Raw genomic sequence first — 22407 nt, forward strand, 5'->3', positions numbered from 1 at the left:
TAATCGCGAAAGCGTTGCGGAGATGATAGATAAACTCCAGTGGAAGACTCTGCAGGAGAGACGCTCAGTAGCTCGGTACGGGCTTTTGTCAAAGTTTCGAGAACATACCTTCACCGAAGAGTCAAGCAGTATATTGCTCCCTCCTACGTATATCTCGCGAAGAGACCATGAGGATAAAATCAGAGAGATTAGAGCCCACACAGAGGCATACCGACAATCCTTCTTTCCACGAACAATACGAGACTGGAATAGAAGGGAGAACCGATAGAGGTACTGAAGGTACCCTCCGCCACGCACCGTCAGGTGGCTTGCGGAGTATGGATGTAGATGTAGATGTAGATGTAGATGTAGAAGATCCGTTATCTCGACTCCCACCTGTTAGCGATGAACATGGTGAGAGATTCCACCAGTACATTTCTGTTATGGAACAAAGATATCAGGGCCGTTGGAATGAAGTAATGCTTGCGGATTACTGTTGGTCTTTCTGTAGGGATTCTGCGGAACTCCATTACAAGAGGCAAGCTAAAAGACGACCAAGTCAATAGGCCACCACATGATTCTCCTCAGACACGACCATCTGCGAAGTATTACCAGTTAAAAAAATCAAATGCACTTTCATTGTCGTTAGCATGTATGTAATTAAAGTGTATCCTTTTCTCTCAATCCGTTAATATGTAATACTTCCACCTTGTGTATATCATACAAATTAGAGCTGCAGCCGGTAGATATTCCTATTTTTTGCGAAGACACGTAAATTTCATTCGGAATATAGAGTTGAATGTTTAGGGACAGTTGCGAATTTTGTGAGCCGTTTGGAAGATATTCACGACCACAATAATCAGCAATGCACGTACTCATGTCATTGTTGTATGACATTTTTCCTCTTTTGTGAGTGTGCCTGAGTTTAAATTTTATGTTTTGAATGAATGCTGGTATGAGGTTTTTGAAAACCACAGTTGTTCCAAGACGTCTATTGTATTATGTGCTGAAAACCAAGCAATAGGTTTATTACTCGGAAGTACGGTTTTCGTTCACTTCCTTTTTTTACGTCCACTTTATTTTTGAGGAAAGAAATTTTCATTTTTTTGTGATTTCGTGTGAATCGTCCGATACACTCACTATCGTATATTTCCTTAGAGAGTTAACAAAGATGAAGCCATTGGGATATTACGTCAGATTGTACACGATGCAAAAGCTCTGCATTGGCAGCGTTTACTGGCACTCTGAACATTCTGGAATATACGGCCGGGTCACATTGTGTTATTGGGAAAAAGCTTTGAGGATTTGTACAGGTGTACTCCAGGACGCAAGTCAGTATTTCAACACCAGTTGCGCAAAAAAAAGAAAAAAAAACTGAAAACTGTAAATAAGGTCACTGTTACAAGAAGCTACGTTCGCCATACTCATGATTTTTTTTTTTAAAAAAAAACTTGCATTTAACGAGATACAAAATATCAAATACTCTTTTGTTTATGTAACACGGTTCAGGTGAAATTTGCAAAGTTTTTCATATGCTACAGAAACATAAGGCAATCGACGGTATTTCTTTCTTTATTAAAATTACTTCAATATATACACCTCTAGATTTTATGTATGAAACAAGACTTTCGTTTCACTGACACATCGCAAAGTGAGAATCAGTCAGAGTTGCTTATAAGAACACACGTAAGAACGTTGCGGTCGTCGCCGTTGCCGTTGCGTCTTCTCTCCGCTCCGGCGTTCAGGGCGAGGTCAGGAGGGGCCTGTTGTTCACGACCACAACTGCAACACACAACACAACAACATTGTGCACGACCACAACTGCAACACACAACACAACAACATTGTGCACGACCACAACTGCAACACACAACACAACCACATTGTGCACGACCACAACTGCAACACACAACACAACAACATTGTGCACGACCAATACTGCAACACACATCACAACAGCACAGCAATACAGTGCGAGTCCCGCCTTACTTCAGTTGCGTTTTATAATTTGTAATGTAGAGGGAATTGTAAATGTGTCATAGTGCTATGCTTTCATATGTGTCATCCACTCTATTGGTAATTGGCAACCAATGCTGTACAATCGCAATAAAGTCACGAGATGTTCAATTGACTCTTTTATTAGAACATGTTGCGCGTTTCGGGATTACACCCATCTTCAGACACATGTTACAAGAAAAGTACAAAAATAATCGAACAGCACACTCGACACGTCTCAGCGTTACAGAAAATGAGATCTGGTCATGTGAGTTACATACCACAAACTTCAACTCCTTCCTAACCAACCAGGCGTACAACTCCAAGAAAGTGTCGAATAACATATGACTGTCCGGTTGCTAGTCCTAATTACACTACTGGTCATTAAAATTGCTACACCACGTGCTACAGACGCGAAATTTAAGCGACAGGAAGAAGATGCTGTGGTATGCAAATGATTAGCTTCTAAGAGCATTCACACAAGGTTAGCGCCGGTGGCGACACCTACAACGTGCTGACGTGAGGAAAGTTTCCAACCGATTTCTCATACACAAACAGCAGTTGACCGGCGTTGCCTGGTGAAACGTTTTTGTGATGCCTCGTGTAAGGAGAAGAAATGCGTACTATCGCATTTCAGACTTGGATAAAGGTCGGATTGTAGCCTATCGCGATTGCGGTTTATCGTATCGAGACATTGCTGCTCGCATCGGTCGAGATCGAATAACTGTTGGCATAATATGGAATCGGTGGGTTCAGGAGGGTAATACGTAACGTCATGCTGGATGCCGACGGCCTCGTATCACTAGCAGTCGAGATGACAGGCATCTTATCCGCACAGCTGTAACATTTCGTGCACCCACGTCTCGATCCCTGAGTCAACAGATGGGGACGTTTGCAAGACAACAACCATCTGTACGAGCAGTTCGATGACGTTTGCAGCAGCGCGGACCATCAGCTCGGAGACCGTGGCTACGGTAACCCTTGACGCTGCATCACAGACAGGAGCGCCTGCGATGGTGTAATCAACGACGAACCTGGGTGCACGAATGGCAAACCATCATTTTTTTCGGATGAATCCAGGTTCTGTTTACAGCATCATGATGGTCGCATCCGTGTTTGCCGACATCGCGGTGAACGCAAATTGGAAGCGTGTATTCGTCATCGCCGTACTGGCGTATCACCCGGCGTGATGGTATAGGGTGCCATCGGTTACACGTCTCGGTCACCTCTTGTTCGCATTGACGGCACTTTGAACAGTGGACGTTACATTTCAGATTTGTTACGACCCTTGGCTCTACTCTTCATTCGATCCCTGCGAAACCCTACATTTCAGCAGGATAATGCACGACCGCATGTTGCAGGTCCTGTATGGGCCTTTCTGGATACAGAAAATGTTCGACTGCTGCCCTGGCCAGCACATTCTCCAGATCTCTCACCAACTGAAAACGTCTGGTCAATGGTGGCCGAGCAACTGGCTCGTCACAATACGCCAGTCACTACTCTCGATGAACTATGGTATCGTGTTGAAGCTGCACGGGCAGCTGTACCTGTACACGCCATCCGAGCTCAGTTTGACTCAATGCCCAGGCGTATCGAGGCCGTTACTACGGCCAGAGGTGGTTGTTCAGGGTACTGATTTTTCAGGATCTATGCACCCAAATTGCGTGAAAATGTAATCACATGTCAGTTCTAGTATAATATACTTGCCCAATGAATACCAGTTTGTCATCTGCATTTCATCTTGGTGCAGCAATTTTAATGGCCAGTAGTGTAGACCCTGTTAGATGTTATATGTTGAGTGTATTATTATTAAATGGCATGTGAACGCATGCGTCAGTTTACGCTCTGCTTCAGGACTGCTCGTGTCTCAGCTGTAGTCGTATGTTGTCGGACACTTTCTTTGAGTTGTTGAGGCTGCACGCCTGGTTGGTTAGGAAGGAGTTCAAGTTTGTGGTATGTATCTCGTATGACCAGATCCTATTTTCTGTAACGTTGAGACGTGTTGAGTGTGCTGTTCACTTATGTTTTGTACTTTCTGGTAACATATGTCTGAAGACGGGTGTAATACCGAAGCGCGTAACATGTTCTAATAAAAGAGTCAATTGAACATCCCGTGACTTTATTGCTATTGTACAGCACTGGTTGCCAATTATTGACATAAAAACGATCTCAGCCCCTAGACGGGATTTTATGTCCTGTGTATCCTCAACTAATACTCGCACTTTCCTTTCAACAATACCTTCAGGTATTGTTGAAAGGAAAGTGCGAGTATTAGTTGAGGACCAATTGGATGAAAATCAGTGTGGGTTTAGGCCTCTTAGAGGTTGTCAAGACCAGATCTTTAGCTTACGGCAAATAATGGAGAAGTGTTATGAGTGGAACAGGGAATTGTATCTATGCTTTATAGATCTAGAAAAGGCATATGACCGGGTTCCTAGGAGGGAGTTATTGTCTGTTCTACAAGATTATGGAATAGGAGGCAAACGTTTGCAAGCAATTAAAGGTCTTTACATGGATACTCAGGCAGCAGTTAGAGTTGACGGTAAATTGAGTTCACGGTTCAGAGTAGTTTCAGGGGTAAGACAAGGCTGCAACCTGTCTCCACTGTTGTTCATATTATTTATGGATCATACGTTGAAAACAATAGACTGGCTGGGTGAGATTAAGATATGTGAACACAAAATAAGCAGTCTTGCATATGCGGATGACTTAGTTGTGATGGCAGATTCGATTGGAAGTTTGCAAAGTAATATTTCAGAGCTAGATGAGAAATGTAAGGACTATGGTATGAAGATTAGCATCTCCAAAACGAAAGTAATCTCAGTGGGAAAGAAATATAAACGGATAGAGTGCCAAATAGGAGGAACAGAGTTAGAACAGGTGGACGGTTTCAAGTACTTAGGATGCATATTCTCGCAGGATGGCAACATAGTGAAAGAACTGGAAGCGAGGTGTAGCAAAGCTAATGCAGTGAGCGCTCAGCTACGATCTACTCTCTTCTGCAAGAAGGAAGTCAGTACCAAGACTAAGCTATCTGTGCACCGTTCAATCTTTCGAGCAACTTTGTTGTATGGGAGCGAAAGCTGGGTGGATTCAGGTTACCTTATCAACAAGGTTGGGGTTACGGATATGAAAGTAGCTAGGATGATTGCAGGTACTAGTAGATGGGAACAATAGCAGGAGGGTGTCCACAATGAGGAAATCAAAGAAAAACTGGGAATGAACTCTATAGATGTAGCAGTCAGGGCGAACAGGCTTAGATGGTGGGGTCATGTTACACGCATGGGAGAAGCTAGGTTACCCAAGAGACTCGTGGATTCAGCAGTAGAGGGTAGGAGGAGTCGGGGCAGACCGAGGAGAAGGTACCTGGATTCGGTTAAGAATGATTTTGAAGTAATAGGTTTAACATCAGAAGAGGCACCAATGTTAGCACTGAATATGGGATCATGGAGGAACTGTATAAGGGGGGCTATGCTCCAGACTGAACGCTGAAAGGCATAATCAGTCTTAAATGATGATGATGATGATGATGATGATGTATATCATCACCCACTCTGGTCTAAGAATGCAACGCAATAAAGATATCGGAACTGAAGATACAAAGTCACGTTGCTGAGAACAACACGCAGCAGACATGTCGCCTGATGTTGCGTGACGGACATGCTGAGAAGGCGCAGTCAGGAGGGAAGGAAACGGACGAGTATAAGAAAGATTGTTAAAGGGTGGAAGCACACAAAGGAAAAAAATATATATCAGGAGTCAAACTCCGCAGAGAAGAGAAACATCAACACTGTTTTTACGGATGACGTTAACACTTTGGCACTTGGACTGTGCATCTCACTACTGCAGCACCCACTAATACCTGCGCACGCTGGCCAACTTGGAAACGTAAGCGCGAGGCTGAAGTGCCGGACTGAGCACGTGTCGCTGGAAAGTCAGTGTCAGGCTGAAGTGCCGGACAGAGCACGTGTCGCTGGAAAGTCAGTGTCAGGCTGAAGTGCCGGACTGAGCACGTGTCGCTGGAAAGTCAGTGTCAGGCTGAAGTGCCGGACTGAGCACGTGTCGCTGGAAAGTCAGTGTCAGGCTGAAGTGCCGGACTGAGCACGTGTCGCTGGAAAGTCAGTGTCAGGCTGAAGTGCCGGACTGAGCACGTGTCGCTGGAAAGTCAGTGTCAGGCTGAAGTGCCGGACTGAGCACGTGTCGCTGGAAAGTCAGTGTCAGGCTGAAGTGCCGGACTGAGCACGTGTCGCTGGAAAGTCAGTGTCAGGCTGAAGTGCCGGACTGAGCACGTGTCGCTGGAAAGTCAGTGTCAGGCTGAAGTGCCGGACTGAGCACGTGTCGCTGGAAAGTCAGTGTCAGGCTGAAGTGCCGGACTGAGCACGTGTCGCTGGAAAGTCAGTGTCAGGTTGAAGTGCCGGACTGAGCACGTGTCGCTGGAAAGTCAGTGACCAGCTCGTGGCCCCCAGCACTACTGTGCAAATCGTCTGTTTATCAAAGTTTTGGTCAGTAGCGCACCATTGCCGGCAACAGTGGAGGGTTTGATTTTTCTAAAGTCTGCCTGTCTGAACTGCTAGTTATCAGCCATTCACTCGTCACATTAGCCCAAATTATTCTACAGAATGCACTCTGGCATTCGTGTAATACAGGGTGCGTCAGAAAAATGTGTACACACTTTGAACTGCCACAGACTATTTATTTCCCGTTCTACAAGGTTAAATATCTGAACTGCTAGGTATCAGCCATTCACTCGTCGCATTAGTCCAAATTATTCTACAGAATGCACTCTGGCATTCGTGTAATACAGGGTGCGTCAAAAAAATGTGTACACACTTTGAACTGCCACAGACAATTTATTTCTCGTATGTTATGTTTCTTCAACAGGTGGCAGCAGTGGCAAGGAAGTAACTGCAACATGGCGCACGTGCGCTTGAGCTTTGAAGCACGGAAGCAGATAATTAAGTGGTGCTGGAAGTTTGAGAGTGTAGCTGCGGTTCGAAGACGGTGGAGGAGTGAGTATGGTACGGAACCACCTTCAAGGTTAACGATTACACGTCTACGAGACAAATTCGAAAATCGTGGAACAGTGTGTGATGTGCATAAAGGTCGATCAGGGTGACCCCGTACAGCTACAAGTGACGATTCCCCACAACTGCGGTCTGTGAACTGTTTCAGCGTTCGCCTGAAAAATCGCCGAAGCAAGCGGCACGTGAGAGTAATGTAAGTGCTAGTAGTGTGCTACGCATTCTGAAGAAAGGCAAGTTTCGTGTGGCTGGTGCAACAGCTAAGTGACGACGATCCACATCGAAGGTTGGAATTTTGTTAATGCGTTCAGGAGATGGTGAGACGTGAACCGGGATTTACGGGTAGCATAATTTGGTCGGATGAAGCCCAATTCAAACTCAGTGGAACTCTCAATATGCACAATTGTGTGTACTGGGCTGAAGATAATCCTCACATTACAGTCGAAAAGGCTGTGAATTTGCCAGGTGTAAATGTGTGGCGTGGTTTGTCTGCAAGGGGACTCATTGGGCCTTTCCGCTTTGAAGGTACTGTTACTGGAGAAACGTACCTAACAATGCTTACCGACACCGTATTACCTGCCATTCGTGCATTATACGGTAATGATGAGTTGTGTTTCCAACAAGATGGCGCCCCACCGCACTATCGTAGGGACGTTACGAGCGTACCTGGATCACAATGTGCCAGGCCGGTGGGTAGGACGCAGGGGACCCAGCGAGTTTCCTGCACGCTCTCCAGACCTCACGCCGCTGGATTTCTTCTTACGGGGCACAGTGAAAGATGAGGCGTACAAACGTACACCGCGTAACCTGGACACACTTTGGAATGAGATTCAGGCGGTGTGCGCACAAATCTCATTGGACACTTTAGTACGATGTACGGAATCAGTGGTGACTCGTACTCAGAAGTGTACTGATGCTGAAGGCCACCAGTTTGAACATTAATCACATTTGCAAAGTACATTTATTTTTCCAATTGGACTTTAAGCTTTCCATTTCCAGAAATTTAACATTGTAGAACGGGGAATAAATTTTCTATGACGCTTCAAAGTGTGTATACACTTTTTTGCCGCGCCATTTATAGTTCACAGCTTGCAAGGGTTAGAGTTTCACGAAATTGTCTTATTTATTTTCCGTGTGCCTCGCAGCAGCAACTTTAATCAACTTCCAAGGATGAATGTACAGCCAGGCAGCATCCCACCTAGGTCCGAACTTACTCCAAATCCTCGAAAAATTCCGAGTCCAGCTCGGTTCAGATTCGAGTTAAAGTCCTCAGGTGCTGACTGGCAAAAATCACAAGTCGGAATCCACACTCTGCGTCGGCGGTAAAATTTCAAAGTTCGGAATCGTCCCCTGACGAATCAGTACTCTTTAAGTCCACAGATCGAAAATATTAATAAACTCGCAAGAATCTCACTCGATACTTTCGCGAGACAATCAAATCCCCGGCGACCCAGCTGACGCGGAGATGCGTCGCGAAAACCGCCCGAAACCAGCCCGGCCGAGCCAAGATGGCGGCCCGGTATGCGTACTCTCGCTTACCGGTAGGTCACGCGAGCCAAATCGAGTATATCTGCTTCCTGATCATCTACAAGTGTAAATCCATCGAACACACAATGAATATTATGAAATCACTTCCAGATTTTATCAGCTGAAATTAGATTTTTAGTACGCGCACAGATTTTCGCATAAAATTACACTTTTAACTTGAAAAAATTTTGGTTTTGGTGATGTTACTGTTAAAAATATATAAAGAACCAGCTGGATTACCCAGCTTCGCTCAGAGAGTTGAGACGAAATTGTGCGGTAGTTGGAATAAAAAGATAAATTTTAAACCATGTAAAAAAAACATTGAAAACATATTCTATTTACAGTACTTGTTAATGCATAAGAGGTAAAAAAAATCTGTTGAGACGATATCCTAACTATTTACTATACTTGATTATAAACAACATTTTTCATTTTGTAATCCACGATATATATGCACAAATTTTTCGAATTTCCATCTAGAGAGCAAGCTACGTATAGTTTACCGTGAGAGAAGCAGCAGTCTTCATGAGGTTCAAGCTTCAATACTTAAAAATTTTCAATAGAATTCTTCAGGGTATCAGACCGCATCGTCATAATTTAAAATGCGCCAACGTTTCGGCCAGCGTTGCAGCTAGCCTTCATCAGGGTCTTACGTTAGACTGAGTTTAAAGTAAGGCCCTGATGAAGGCTAGCTGCAACGCTGGCCGAAACGTTGGCGCATTTTAAATTATGACGATGCGGTCTGATACCCTGAAGAATTCTACTGAAGATGACAACGGCCGCGGAAGCCAACGCTTACTTTAAAATTTGTCCTCGCGCTTTGTTAATTGTAAAACTGTAGGCTATTTTGGCTGGAAATTGCAGGCTTTTAAATTGGAAAGCAGTTCAGTAGAGACCAGTGGTGTTGTGAGAATAAATAGTGTGTCCTTGGTACTACCCAGTCACAAGTCCGGCTTCGGTGAGGTTGTTCGATAGCTGTTCGACGAACACTCTCGTTCCAATACAAAGTTTTGGTGAGTTGAGACTTCTGAATAGTTTGATCCGAGATGCAGTTTTAAGTGTAAGGCAGCGTAATCACATTCATCTACATCTACATCCATACTCCGAAAGCCACCTGATGGTGTGTGGCGGAGGGTACCTTGAGTACATCTATCGGTTCTACCTTCTATTCCAGTTTCGTATTGTTTGTGGAAAGAAAGTGTAGATATGCCTCTGTGTGGGCTCTAATCTCTCTGATTTTATCCTCACGGTCTCTTCGCGAGATATACGTAGGAGGGAGCAATATACTGCTTGACTCCTCGGTGAAGGTATGTTCTCGAAACTTCAACAAAAGCCCGTACAGAGCTACTGAGCGTCTCTCCTGCAGAGTCTTCCACTGGAGTTTATCTATCATCTCCGTAACGCTTTCGCGATTACTGAATGATCCTGTAACGAAGCGCGCTGCTGTCCGTCGGATCTTCTCTATCTCGTCTATCGACCCTATCTAGTACGGATCCCACACTGCTGAGCACTATTCGAGCAGTGGGCGAACAAGCGTACTGCAACCTACTTCCTTTGTCATTGGGTTGCATTTCCTTAGGATTCTTCCAATGAATCTCAGTCTGGCATCTGCTTTACCGACGATCAACTTTATATGATCATTCCATTTTAAATCACTCCTAATGCGTACTCCCAGACAATTTATGGAATTAACTGCTTCCAGTTGCTGACCTGCTATATTGTAGCTAAATGATATGGGATCTTTCTGTCTATGTATTGGCAGCACATTACACTTGTCTACATTGAGATTCAATTGCCATTCCCTCCACCGTGCGTCAATTCGTTGCAGATTCTCCTGCATTTCAGTACAATTTTCCGTTGTTACAACCTCTCGATACACCATAGCATCATCCGCAAAAAGCCTCAGTGAACTTCCGATGTCATCCACAAGGTCATATATGTATATTGTGAATAGCAACGGTCCTACGACACTCCCCTGCGGCACACCTGAAATCACTCTTACTTCGGAAGACATCTCTCTCCATTGAGAATGACATGCTGCGTTCTGTTATCTAGGAACTCTTCAATCCAATCACACAATTGGTCTGATAGTCCATATGCTCTTACTTTGTTCATTAAATGACTATGGGAAACTGTATCGAACGCCTTGCGGAAGTCAAGAACCACGGCATCTACCTGCGAAGCCGTGTCTATGGCTCTCTGAGTCTCGTGGACGCTGGGTTTCAGACCATCGTCTTTTTCGGAACCCATGCTGATTTCTACAGAGTAGATTTCTGGTCTCCAGAAAAGTCATTATACTCGAACACAATACGTGTTCCAAAATTCTACCACTCATCGACGTTAGAGATATAGGTCTACAGTTCTGCACATCTGTTCGACGTCCCTTCTAGAGATCTAGAAGAGCGTAGCGTTCCAAAGGACTGGAAAAGGGCACAGGTCTATTTGTAAAACTGTGCAAGCTGTACTGTTGTTTCGTCTTTCGCTGGTTTAGCTCTCATATCTTTTGTTAGTCGCAGTATTTGTACGTGTGCCCACAGACTTTCTGCATGCACTGACCTCGTCTGCTGGCGCTGACGTGGGGATAACTCGAAGTGTTCGTCGGAAATCTCCCGAGAATATGACTTTCCTCGCAGTTCTCTCAATGTTCTGTCCATGTTTTAGCGTGATTTTTTTTCCATATGCCGTTGTGCATTCGTCCCAGAAGACAGTATTAGCTCGGTTTATAGCTTCTACCCGTCCAGATGCTCTTGAGGTTTTACATGCCGGGAATCGACTTCGGCTACGTTCGACGGTAGTTGTAGGGCGAAATGGGCAGTCTGCCCTCCTTCCGTAAGGGTGGCGGCAGTGTCTGGCGACGCCGGCGCTTCGCTCATCCCGCATCTCCGCCGGCGACGGATCTGCTGGAGACGCTTTGGCGGCGCCGCCTGGTGCGTGCAGGTGAGTAACTCGGCCGGTGTTGTTGTTGTTGGGTTGGAAAAGGGCACAGGTCATCCCCGTTTTCAAGAAGGGACGCCGAACAGATCTGCAGAACTATAGACCCATATCTCTAACGTCTACGATTTGCAGAATTTTGGAACACGTATTATGTTCCAGTACAATGACTTTTATGGAGACTAGAAATCTACTCTGTTGCAGTCAGCATGGGTTTCGAAAAAGACGGTCGTGAGAAACCCAGCTCGCGCTATTCGTCCACGAGACTCAGAGGGCCGTAGACACGGCTTCGCAGGTACATACCGTGTTTCTTGACTTCCGCAAGGCGTTTGATACAGTTCCCCACAGTCGTTTAATGAACAAAGTAACAGCATACGGTCTATCAGACCAATTGTGTGATTGGATTGAAGAGTTCGTAGATGACAGAACGCAGCATGTTATTCTCAATGGAGAGAAGTCTTCCGAAGTAAGAGTGATTTCAGGTGTGCCGCAGGGGAGTGTCGTAGGACCGTTGCTGTTCACAATATACATTAAATCACCTTGTGGATGACATCGGAAGTTCACTGAGGCTTTTTGCGGGTGATGCTGTGGTATATCTAGATGCTGTAACAACGGAAAATTGTACTGAAATGCAGCAGGATCTGCAACGATTTGACGCATGCTGCAGGGATTGGCAATTGAATCTCAGTGTAGACAAGTGTAATGTGCTGGAAATACATAGGAAGAAACATCCCTTATCCTTTAGGTACAATATAGCAGGCCAGCAACTGGAAGCAGTTAATTCCGTAAATTATCTGGGAGTACGCATTAGGAGTGATTTAATTTCGAATGGCCATATAAAGTTGATCGTCGGTAAAGCAGATGCCAGACTGAGATTCATTGGAAGAATCCTAAGGAAATGCAGTCCGAAAACAAAGGAAGTAGGTTACAGCACGCTTGTTCGCCCACTGCTTGAATACTGCTCAGCAGTGTGGGATCCGTACCAGATAGGGTTGATGGAAGAGATAGACAAGATCCAACGGAGAGCAGCGCGCTTCGTTACAGGACCATTTAGTAATCGCGAAAGCGTTACGGAGATGATAGATGAACTCCAGTGGAAGACTCTGCAGGAGAGACGCTCAGTAGCTCGTTACGGGCTTTTGGCGAAGTTTCGAGAACATACCTTCACCGAGGAGTCGAGCAGTGTATTGCTCCCTCCTACGTATATCTCGCGAAGGGACCGTGAGGATAAAATCAGAGAGATTAGAGCCCACACAGAGGCATACCGACAATCCTTCTTTCCACGAACAATACGAGACTGGAATAGAAGGGAGAACCGATAGAGGTACTCGAGGTAACCTCCGCCACACACCGTTAGGTGGCTTGCGGAGTATGGATGTAGATGTAGATGTAGCTGTAGATCCAGTCCACGATAGCGCTGCAAGTTTCCTTTTGATTGTCACTGAGGAGCGGTTATACCCTGTCAAGGTATCATTCTGGCTACCCACTGAAGACTGTTTCTCTTCATTCTCTCACTGCACCACTTTTTCGTTTCCTCCCTTCGTCACTGACAATAAACTGTTGCTCGAACCGACGACGGGTCTGGCTTTATGCACGCCTACCGATGGGTGCCACCATCAGTGGTGAATTCCAGAACATTCTACAACACTCGAGTGTGTTCTGGATTGTTCCACAAGGCTCTGGGATGCTCCCCAACATTTTCGAACAGACCGGGATGTTCCAGACTGTTCCCGAACATTCCAGAATATTCCGGAACAGGGTGGAATGTTGTACAATGCTCTCGAATACTCTCGAATGTTGTGGAATGTTCTCGAATACTCCGGAATGTTCTGGAAATTATTAGATCTTCGAAGACACGCCTTTCTTCACGGATGGGGGACAGAGGGCTACCACACCGTATAACTCCCTCGGTCACACTACGACTCCTTTCTGAGTTTGAGCGCCACCGACATGGTAAACTTGCTCTCATATATTATACACTGAAGCGCCAAAGAAACTGGTACAGGCACGCGTATTCGAATGCAGAGATATGTGAACAGGCAGAACAGGGCGCCGCCTATGTGTGGCGCCGTTGTCGGATCGGTCACTGCTGCCACAGCCTCCACCGGGTTGCACAGTCCCCTGCTGACGTGAAGGGTCTACAGACTCGCGAGGTTGTCCTCACACCTGTACACGTCCATCCGCTCTACACAACTCGAAACGACACTCGTCCGACCAGGGAACACGTTTCCAGTCATCGACTGTCAATTGTCGGCGTTGACGGGCCCAGGCGAGGCGTAAAGCTTCCTGTCGTGCAGTCATCGAGCGTACGCGAGTGGATCTTCGGCTCCGAAAGCCCGTATCGATGATGTTTTGTCGAATGGTACGCACACTGACACTTGTTGACGGCCCAGCACTGAAATCTGCGGAAGGGCTGTTCCTCTGTCGCTTCGAACGATTTTCTTGAGTCGTTGTCGGTCCTGTTCTTGCAGGATCTTTTTCCCGTCACAGCGATGTCGGAAATTCCATCTTTTACCGGATTCCTGATATTCACAGTACACTCGTGGAATGGTCGTACGGGAAAATCCCCACTTCATCGCTGCCTCGGGGATGCCGTGCCCCGTCGCTTGCGTGGCAGCTGTACCACCACGTCCAGACTCACTTAAATCTCGATAACCTGCCATTGCAGCAGCGGTAACAAAAAAAAATGGTTCAAATGGCTCTAAGCACTATGGGACTTAACATCGCAGGTCATCAGTCCCCGAGACTTTGAAACTACTCACACCTAACCAACCTAAGGACGTGACAGACATCCGTGCCCGAGGCAGGATTCGAACCTGCGATCGTAGCAGCAGCGCAGTTCCGGACTGAAGCGCCTAGGACCGCTCGGCCACAGCGGCCGGCCCGAGCAGTAGCAGATCTAACAACTGCACCACACACCTGTTGCCTTTATACAGGGTGGTCCATTGATCGTGACCGGGCCAAATATCTCACGAAAGAAGCGTCAAACGAAAAAACTGCAAAGAACGAAACTCGTCTAGCTTGAAGGGGAAAACCAGGTGGCGCTATGGTTGCCCCGCAAGATGGCGCTGCCACACGTCAAACGGATATCAGTTGCGTTTTTTTTTAAAAAAAAGGAACCCCCATTTTTTATTACATATTCGTGTAGTACGTAAGGAAATATGAATGTTTTATTTGGACCACTTTTTTCGCTTTGTGATAGATGGCGCTGTAATAGTCACCAACGTATAAGTACGTGGTATCACGTAACATTCCCCCAGTGCGAACGGTATTTGCTTCGTGATAGATTACCCGTGTTAAAATGTCCGTTTACCAATTGCGGAAAAGGTCGTTATTGTGTTGATGAATGGCTATTGTGATCAAAATGCCCAACGGGCGTGTGCTACGTATGCTGCTTGGTATCCTGGACGACATCATCCAAGTGTCCGGACCGTTCGCCGGATAGTTACGTTATGTAAGGAAACAGGAAGTGTTCAGCCACATGTGAAACGTCAACCACGACCTGCAACAAATGATGATGCCCAAGTAGGTGTTTCAGCTGCTGTCGCGGCTAATCCGCAGATCTGTAGCAGACAAATTGCGCGAGAATAGGGAATCTCAGAAACGTCGGTGTTGAGAATCCTAGATCAACTTCGATTGCACCCGTACCATATTTCTATGCACCAGGAATTGCATGGCGACGACTTTGAACGTCGTGTACAGTTCTGCCACTGGGCACAAGAGAAATTACGGGACGATGACAGATTTTTTGCACACGTTCTATTTAGCAACGAAGTGTCATTCACCAACAGCGGTAACGTAAAGCGGCATAATATGCACTACTGGGCAACGGAAAATCCACAAGTGGAACATCAGCGATGTTGGCGGGTTAATGTATGCTGCGGCACTATGGGAGGAAGGATAATTGCCCCCCATTTTATCGATTGCAATCTAAATATTGCAATGTATGCTTGTTTCCTACGTAGTGTTCTACCGATGTTACTACAAGATGTTTCACTGCATGACAGAATGGCGATGTACTTCCAACATGATGGATGTCCGGCACATAGCTCGCGTGCGGTTGAAGCGGTATTGAATAGCATATTTCGTGACAGGTGGATTGATCGTCGAAGCACCATACCGTGGCCCGCACGTTCACCGGATCTGACGTCCCCGGATTTCTTTCTGTTGGGAAAGTTGAAGGCTATTTGCTATCGTGATCCACCGACAACGCCTGACAACATGCGTCAGGGCATTGTCAATGCATGTGCGAACATTACGGAAGGCGAACTACTCGCTGTTGAGAGGAATGTCGTTACACGTATTGCCAAATGCACTGAGGTCGACGGACATCATTTTGAGCATTTACTGCATTAACCCTAACACACCGAAGCCTTTTCTTCTAACTTGGATGCCTAAGGGAGGGGGGGGGGGGTTCGGCGAGAGGTATTAAATAAGTTTACTGACGAAAAATTAGAACTTTCAAAATGGTTTATGTATTTTAACTAAGGCATCGGTTTATAAATGTTGTTCATTGTTATAAATATTGGATTGAGTGAATAAAAAATTGACATACTACAATACAAAATACAGATGTGTTTATATACAATAGACCACTCTGAATCCTCAACTTCAAGGCAAGAGACACACTTCACAATTTTTTCTAAATGTGTGTTACAAAGATGTTTATGACACTGTCCACAATTCTGTTTTGGTTCACTTAGATCGCTGTACTTGTGCTTCTTTGTTTTAGCTTCTCTTACACAAATATGGCGCCGACCTTTCCCTGCAGGAGACTGACGTGCTTCTGTTGTCACTGCTTTGATTTTCTTTTGTAGAATAGTCTCCATTGATTGAACAATTTGGTTAGATAACCCTCTTGCATTGGCACTTCTTTCTTCTACCTGCAATTTGACTAGTTCCATCCCACCTTGCAGTAGATAAAGTTTCCGCTTGTTGTGTTTCTTTTCATTCCATCTCGGATGTTGCTGGATGAATATGGTGGTTGCATTGATAGCACAAATGTCGATGAGAGAGTAAAATACAGATGGAGGCCATCTCTTTGTTCCCCTCTTGCAGGTGTACATACGCGCCATTTGATCAATGGTATCAATTCCACCTTTAGTGGAATTATAATATGCATTTATCTCGGTTTTATTCTTCTCTCCTCCAACAGTGCCTTTATCTTGGTGCATTGTTGACATCATCAGTAATTTTTTACTCGGTTTCGTTTTTGCTGTGTAGGACACCAAAGTTACTGGAGGCCTACGTGTTGGGAACTGCACTAGCTCACTGCAGGTTTACAAGATAAATAACAGCTGACTGACACCAACAATCACTTCCTCTGAAAGTAAACCGATTGTTGCGAATAACAAGAATACCAACCAACAAGAAACTAACTTGCATTGTTGTAGAAATGAGAAATACGAAATCCTACTAAGGGAAATTTTCTATAGCGTGTAAACCTAAGGGGTGGTTGGGGGGGGGTTTGTTGGACTCATAACAACCTTATTTATTTTTTCTTTCAAAGCAGGAATGTTCTATAAAATATATTGCCACTAGCATTTCATAAAATAGCCAAAAAACAATAACTCAAAGGGAATATGTAGTATGAAAGTTACTTGGGCAAAAGCAGGGGACATAAAAAAATTGTGGGTTCAACGAACCCCCCCCCTTAGGCGTCCGAGGGTTAATGTGGTATTTACAGGTAACCGCGCTATAACAGCATGCGTTCTGAGGAAGTTCACAAAGGTACATGTATCACATTGGAACAACCGAAATAAAATGTTCAAACGTACCTACATTCTGTATTTCAGTTTGAAAAACCTACCTGTTACCAACTGTTCGTCTAAAATTGTGAGCCGTATGTTTGTGACTATTACAGCGCCATCTATCACAAAGCGAGAAAAGTGGTGCAACTAAAACATTCATATTTCGTTACGTACTACACGAATATCTAATAAAAAATGGGGGTTCCTATTTAAAAGAAGCGGAGTTGATATCCGTTTGACCCATGGCAGCGCCATCTAGCGGGCCAACCATAGCGCCATCTGGTTTCCTCATTGAAGCTAGGCAAGTTTCGTTCTTTGTAGTTTTTTCGTTTGACGTTTATTTCCTGAGATATTTGGCCCGGTCACGATCAATGGACCTGCCTGTACAGTAGTTGCCGACGTCAGCGTCTCCTTCTTCCTGTTTACATATGTCTGCATTTGAATACGCATGCCTGTTCCAGTTTCTTCGGGGCTTCTCTGCATCTCCTAGGCTAGCATCCTCGGCTGAGGCGCAGCGCACTTGCGTGGCAACGCCCCCGCTGGAACGCCCCCGCCCCCGCTGGAACGCCCCCGCCCCCGCCGGCCGCTCCAGCACACTCATACTCACTCTCGCCCCGCCTCACCCTGCGGCCGCAGCAGCAGCAGCAGCAGCACGCTATGAGGGCTATGAGGACGACCGCCGCCGCTATGGCCCCCAGCGTCACGTAGGTAGTGCTGCAACAAAAACAAAACACACGTCTAGTTCGTAAATGAAACGCATTCCGTGTGCTGTCCACACAGGTGTTACAGTTCCACAGCTCGCGGTCTAGTGCTGCCTCTGAATCACAGGGCCCCGGGTTCAGATCCCGGCTGGGTTGGGGTTTTCTCTGCTCAGGTACTGGGACTCTGTGTTCATCACCACCATCACCATCACCATCATCATTCGTGACAGTTGCTACATTGCACTGTGTAAAAATTAGGACTTTTTACAGGCGCTGATGACCGTGCAGTTGAGCACCTTCCCAAACTAAACATCATTTATTTATTTATTTATTTAGCTGTTGTTCCGTGAAACCAAATTAAGGAGAAGTCTCCATGGTCATGGAACGAGTTAATACACGAAATTATAAAACGATAGTAGAAACAGATAAAATGAAATACAAGAAACGTATTCACGCGACAATTCGTAAGTCTCAATAAAGAAAATCAACAATGTAACACTGGAATTTTGTGGTAGCTTATTGAAAATGGATGCAGCAGAATACTGCACTCCTTTCTGCACAAGAGTCAAGGAAGTGCATTCCACATGCAGATTTGATTTCTGCCTAGTATTAACTGAGTGAAAGCTGCCAACTCTTGTGAATAAGCTAATATTGCTAACAACAAACGAGATTAAACAAAATATATACTGTGAGGGCAATGTCAGTATTCCCAGACTGTCGAATAGGGGTCGACAATTCTCGAACTTACACCACACATACCTCGAACAGCCCGTTTTTGAGCCAAAAATACCCTATTTGAATCAGAAGAATTACCCCAAAAAATAATACCATATGACATAAGCGTATGAAAATATGCGAAGTACACTACTTTTCTTGTTGTGTGTCACTTATTTCAGATACTGTTCTAATGGTAAATAAAGCAGCATTTAGTTTCTGAACAAGATCTTGAACATGGGCTTACCACAACAGTTCACTATCCATCCGAACTCCTAGGAACTTGAACTGATCCGTCTCGCTTATAATATGCCCATTCTGTCTGATGAAAATATCGGTTCTTGTTGAATTGTGAGTTAGAAACTGTAAAAACTGTATCTTACTGTGCTTTAGCATCAAATTATTTTCCACAAGCCACGAACTTATTTCATGAACTACATTATTTGATAATGTTTCAATATCACATACAAGATCCTTCACTACCAAGCTGGTGTCATCAGCAAACAGAAATATTTTGGAATCACCTGCAATACTAGAAGGCATATCATTTATATAAATAAGAAACAGCAGTGGCCCCAGCACCGACCCTTGGGGAACGCCCCACTTAACAGTGCCCCATTGGCACAGAACATCACAACCACTCTCAATATTGCGGGGAATTACCTTCTGCTTTCTGTTCTGAAAGTGAGAGGCGAACCAATTGTAAGCTACTCCCCTTACTGCATAATGGTCCAACTTCTGCAGTAATATTTTGTGGTCAACACAGTCAAAAGCCTTCGTTAAATCAAAGAAAACACCTAGCGTTCGCAACCTTTTATTTAATCCGTCCAAAACTTCACAGAGAAAAGAGAATATAGCATTTTCAGTCGTTAAACCATTTCTAAAACAAAACTGTACATTTGACAGCAAATTATGTGAATTTAAATGCTCCAGTAACCTTGTATATACAACCTTCTCGATAACTTTAGCAAACATAATGATCATCATATGAAACTTCCAGGCAGATTAAAACCGTGTGTAGGACCGGAACTGCCGAGTTCGAGTCTCGGTCCGGCACACAGTTTTAATCTCCCTGGAAGTCTAGGATCAGTGCACACTCTGCTGCAGAGTGAATATCTCATTCTGGGATCATCATCGTAGCTGTTACGGCGAGATACCGTAAGGTGGCAATAATCTGGTACTCACCAAACCAGCAGACTGGATATTCTAGTCTGTCTACGAAATTTTCCAGGATTTTTGGCTCGTTACATTAGGCAGTACAGTTGACTGCTTATAGTTTGACGGAGGACATCGATAAAGTTCGAAGAAGGGCAGTCCGTTTCCTGTTATGGCGCAATAGGGGCGAGGGTGTCACTGATATGATACGCGAGTTGGGGTGGCAGTCACTCAAACAAAGGCGGCTTCTTTGTGGCGAGATCTATTTACGAAATTTCAATCACCAACTTTCTCTTCTGAATGATCATCATCATAAAATAAGAGAAAGATTTAGGTGTTCCTTTTTCGCACACGCCATTTGAGAGTGGAATGGTAGAGAAGTAGTACGAAAATGGTTCGATGAACCCTCTGCCAGGCACCTAAGTATGAATTGCAGAGTAACCGTGTAGATGTAGTCGTAAATGTAGAGGAGAGACATCAGTACTGTCCTCTGTGGCATCCCGTAAGTAACAATTCCGGCCCGGCCGTAGCGAGGCTCAATGCCTGCTTTGTTGTCAGGAAACGACATCACGAGAGTGCTTTGAAGGTGGCCGACATTCGGGGGAGGCAGGGAGGTGGCCTCGCTATGAACGTCCGCTGTGACCGGTTCCCTTCCGCGGGGCTGTAGATCGGAGACGTGCCGGTGTGTGCTGTCGCCAGTACACCGGTCGGCAAAGATGAAGCGCAGAGATCGATTAGCAGGCGCTGGGTCGACAGCGCCGAGCACGGGAAGCCAGGGACACACCCACAGGCAAAGCGCCACCAACGCCCTTTCGAGAGCACGTATTTAGGCCGCCACCAATAACCGGGGGGCCTCGCTCACTCAGTCCCTCGGTCATCCAGTTAGGCATCTGGCAGTTTAGTCGCAGAGTGGGTTCAGTTCGTCACAGGGTATGGCAGTACCTAGTGACCAGATTAGCGACTATAGAGTGACTGGTTTCATTGACTGTACATCAGTCTGCACGGGTTAAGCCTCTTCCACTTTTGTCTGTCCATGGCCAGTCTTTTCATTTCTGAATATTTGCCTCCTTTGATATTCTCTAGCATTTGATATCTTCTTTTTCCTCTTCCCCTTTTTCCCTCCACCATTTCTTCTATTCCTTCCTTCAATCAACAGCCTCCCCTCAAACAATGTCCAATGAAGCTCCGTTTTCCCTTTCTGATGACTTTCAGCATGCTTCTTTCTTCTCCAACTCTTCTTAATACTTCATCATTCCTCGCTCGGTCTTCCCATTTAACTTTTTCCATTCTTCTCCATACCCACATCTCTAGTGCCTCCAGTCTTCTTTCATCTTCCTTCCTCAATGTCCAGGTCTCTGCTCCATACAGTGCAACGCTCCAGATGCAACATTTGGCAACTGTTTTCCTTAGATTTTTGTTTAGTGGACCACAAAATAATTTCTGTTTCCTCTCGAATCCTCCTTTTTCCATTGCAATTCTTTTCTTAATTTCTGTTCAGCAATACATATCATCCTTTATTACACCTCCCAAGTAATTGAAGTTATTCACTTGTTCCATCTCTCTTGCACTCCCTGCCATCACAACCGTGTTGTCTGTAAATCTTATAGACTCCACTCTCTGACCCTTATACAAACTCCTCTTCCATCAAAAATTTCACTAATAATTTCCTCCAGATATATATTGAACAGTGCTGGTGATAAACAGCAACCTTGTCTTACACCTCTTCCCAGTTCAATTTCTTCACTCATCACACCTCCCATTGTTACTCTTGCTCTCTGGTTCAAATATAAATGTCTAATTAGCCGTCTATCCATCCAGTCCATGTTTCCTTAGGATTTCCATCAATTTGACCCATATGATACAGTCAACAGCCTTCTCAAGATCAATGAGCACAACATACACCTTCCTTTTCTTCTCCGTGTATCTCTCCCCTAACAATCTCAGTAGCCCAATGGCATCTCTAGTTCGCACTCCTCGCCTGAAACAGAATTGTTGATCTCCTATTACGCAATTCAGCTTTCCATATGCCTTCTGTTGAGCGTCCTCGGCAAGACTTTGGCTGCACGCGACATCACGCTCACTCTTCTATGTTCCTCTCACTTTTTGCCGTTCTTTTTCTTTTCTGTAGGTATTGAGATACTTCCTGTAAAGTCCTACGGTCATTTTCCATTTGATTACACAATTCAATCGACTCCCTTTTCCCTTCTTTCTCCAATGACTTTAACAGTTCCGCAGGAATCTCATCAATTCCCATTGCCTTTCCATTTTTCATCTCCTTCATAGATTCTTCAATCTCACTGGTTAGTATTACATTTCCTTTGTCATCATCTGCGACTTTGTCTTCTTCTTCTATCACAAGGTCTTCTTCACTCGGTCGGCTGTCTGCATCGTGCGAGAAGATGGGAAGAATATATAAAATGGGTATTCTTCCCATCTTCTCATTATTTCTTGGGGTTCACTCCCCATTTTACCGACTGCTGCCTCTACTTCCTTTAGTCCAGTGTTGTTTCTCTTTTCCCCGAATGTCAAATCCATTGCTTCTTTGCACATCAAATCGTATTTTCCTTTCTCTAATTCCTCTATCGTGTCACACTTTTCTGTCAGCCATTTCTCCTTTGCTTTTTCTGTCTCCCT

The 22407-nt window shown here is 45.1% G+C and overlaps 1 protein-coding gene across 2 annotated transcripts in view; it reads right to left on the reverse strand.

The window, feature by feature from the left end:
• Positions 1–1535: 1535 nt before the first annotated feature.
• LOC126108546 (uncharacterized) overlaps positions 1536–22407 on the reverse strand; it is a 122287-nt gene continuing 101415 nt past the window's right edge. The window contains exons 3-4 of one of the 2 annotated variants that reach the window (XM_049913834.1): positions 17827–17917; positions 1536–1761 (exon numbers count right to left, since the gene is read on the reverse strand). In XM_049913834.1, coding sequence (XP_049769791.1) covers positions 1750–1761; positions 17827–17917 — 103 coding nt within the window. In that variant the 3' untranslated portion in view covers positions 1536–1749. Of the gene's footprint in view, positions 1762–17810; positions 17918–22407 lie in introns of both variants that reach the window. The other variant, XM_049913833.1, reaches the window with a different exon arrangement.

This window comes from Schistocerca cancellata, chromosome 11 (assembly GCF_023864275.1).
Source record: "Schistocerca cancellata isolate TAMUIC-IGC-003103 chromosome 11, iqSchCanc2.1, whole genome shotgun sequence".
Taxonomy (NCBI): Eukaryota; Metazoa; Arthropoda; class Insecta; order Orthoptera; family Acrididae; genus Schistocerca; species Schistocerca cancellata.